This window comes from Apaloderma vittatum, unplaced genomic scaffold, assembly GCF_000703405.1.
Source record: "Apaloderma vittatum isolate BGI_N311 unplaced genomic scaffold, ASM70340v1 C11273443, whole genome shotgun sequence".
Classification (NCBI taxonomy): domain Eukaryota; kingdom Metazoa; phylum Chordata; class Aves; order Trogoniformes; family Trogonidae; genus Apaloderma; species Apaloderma vittatum.
The window spans coordinates 1-232 of NW_009739736.1; the positions used below are offsets into that span (position 1 = coordinate 1).

The 232-nt window shown below is 54.7% G+C and overlaps 1 protein-coding gene across 1 annotated transcript; it reads left to right on the plus strand.

Moving 5' to 3' along the window:
- Window positions 1-60: 60 nt before the first annotated feature.
- LOC104279958 (small nuclear ribonucleoprotein Sm D2) lies at window positions 61-229 on the plus strand (the record flags this gene model as incomplete). Its single annotated transcript, XM_009877435.1, has 1 exon — window positions 61-229. A coding segment is annotated over one exon (169 nt), but the record flags the coding sequence as incomplete, so codon positions are not given.
- Window positions 230-232: the final 3 nt, after the last annotated feature.

Genomic DNA, 232 nt, shown 5'->3' on the forward strand with positions numbered 1-232 from the left:
CTCTGTGGCTCTGGGGGCCCCCCCAAAAATATCTTTTTCTGTCTTTTCCGACCCCCCCAGACACTGCAACATGGTGCTGGAGAACGTCAAGGAGATGTGGACCGAGGTGCCCAAAAGCGGGAAAGGCAAGAAAAAATCCAAACCGGTCAACAAGGATCGTTACATCTCCAAAATGTTCCTGCGCGGAGACTCCGTCATCGTCGTCCTCCGCAACCCCCTCATCGCCGGGAAA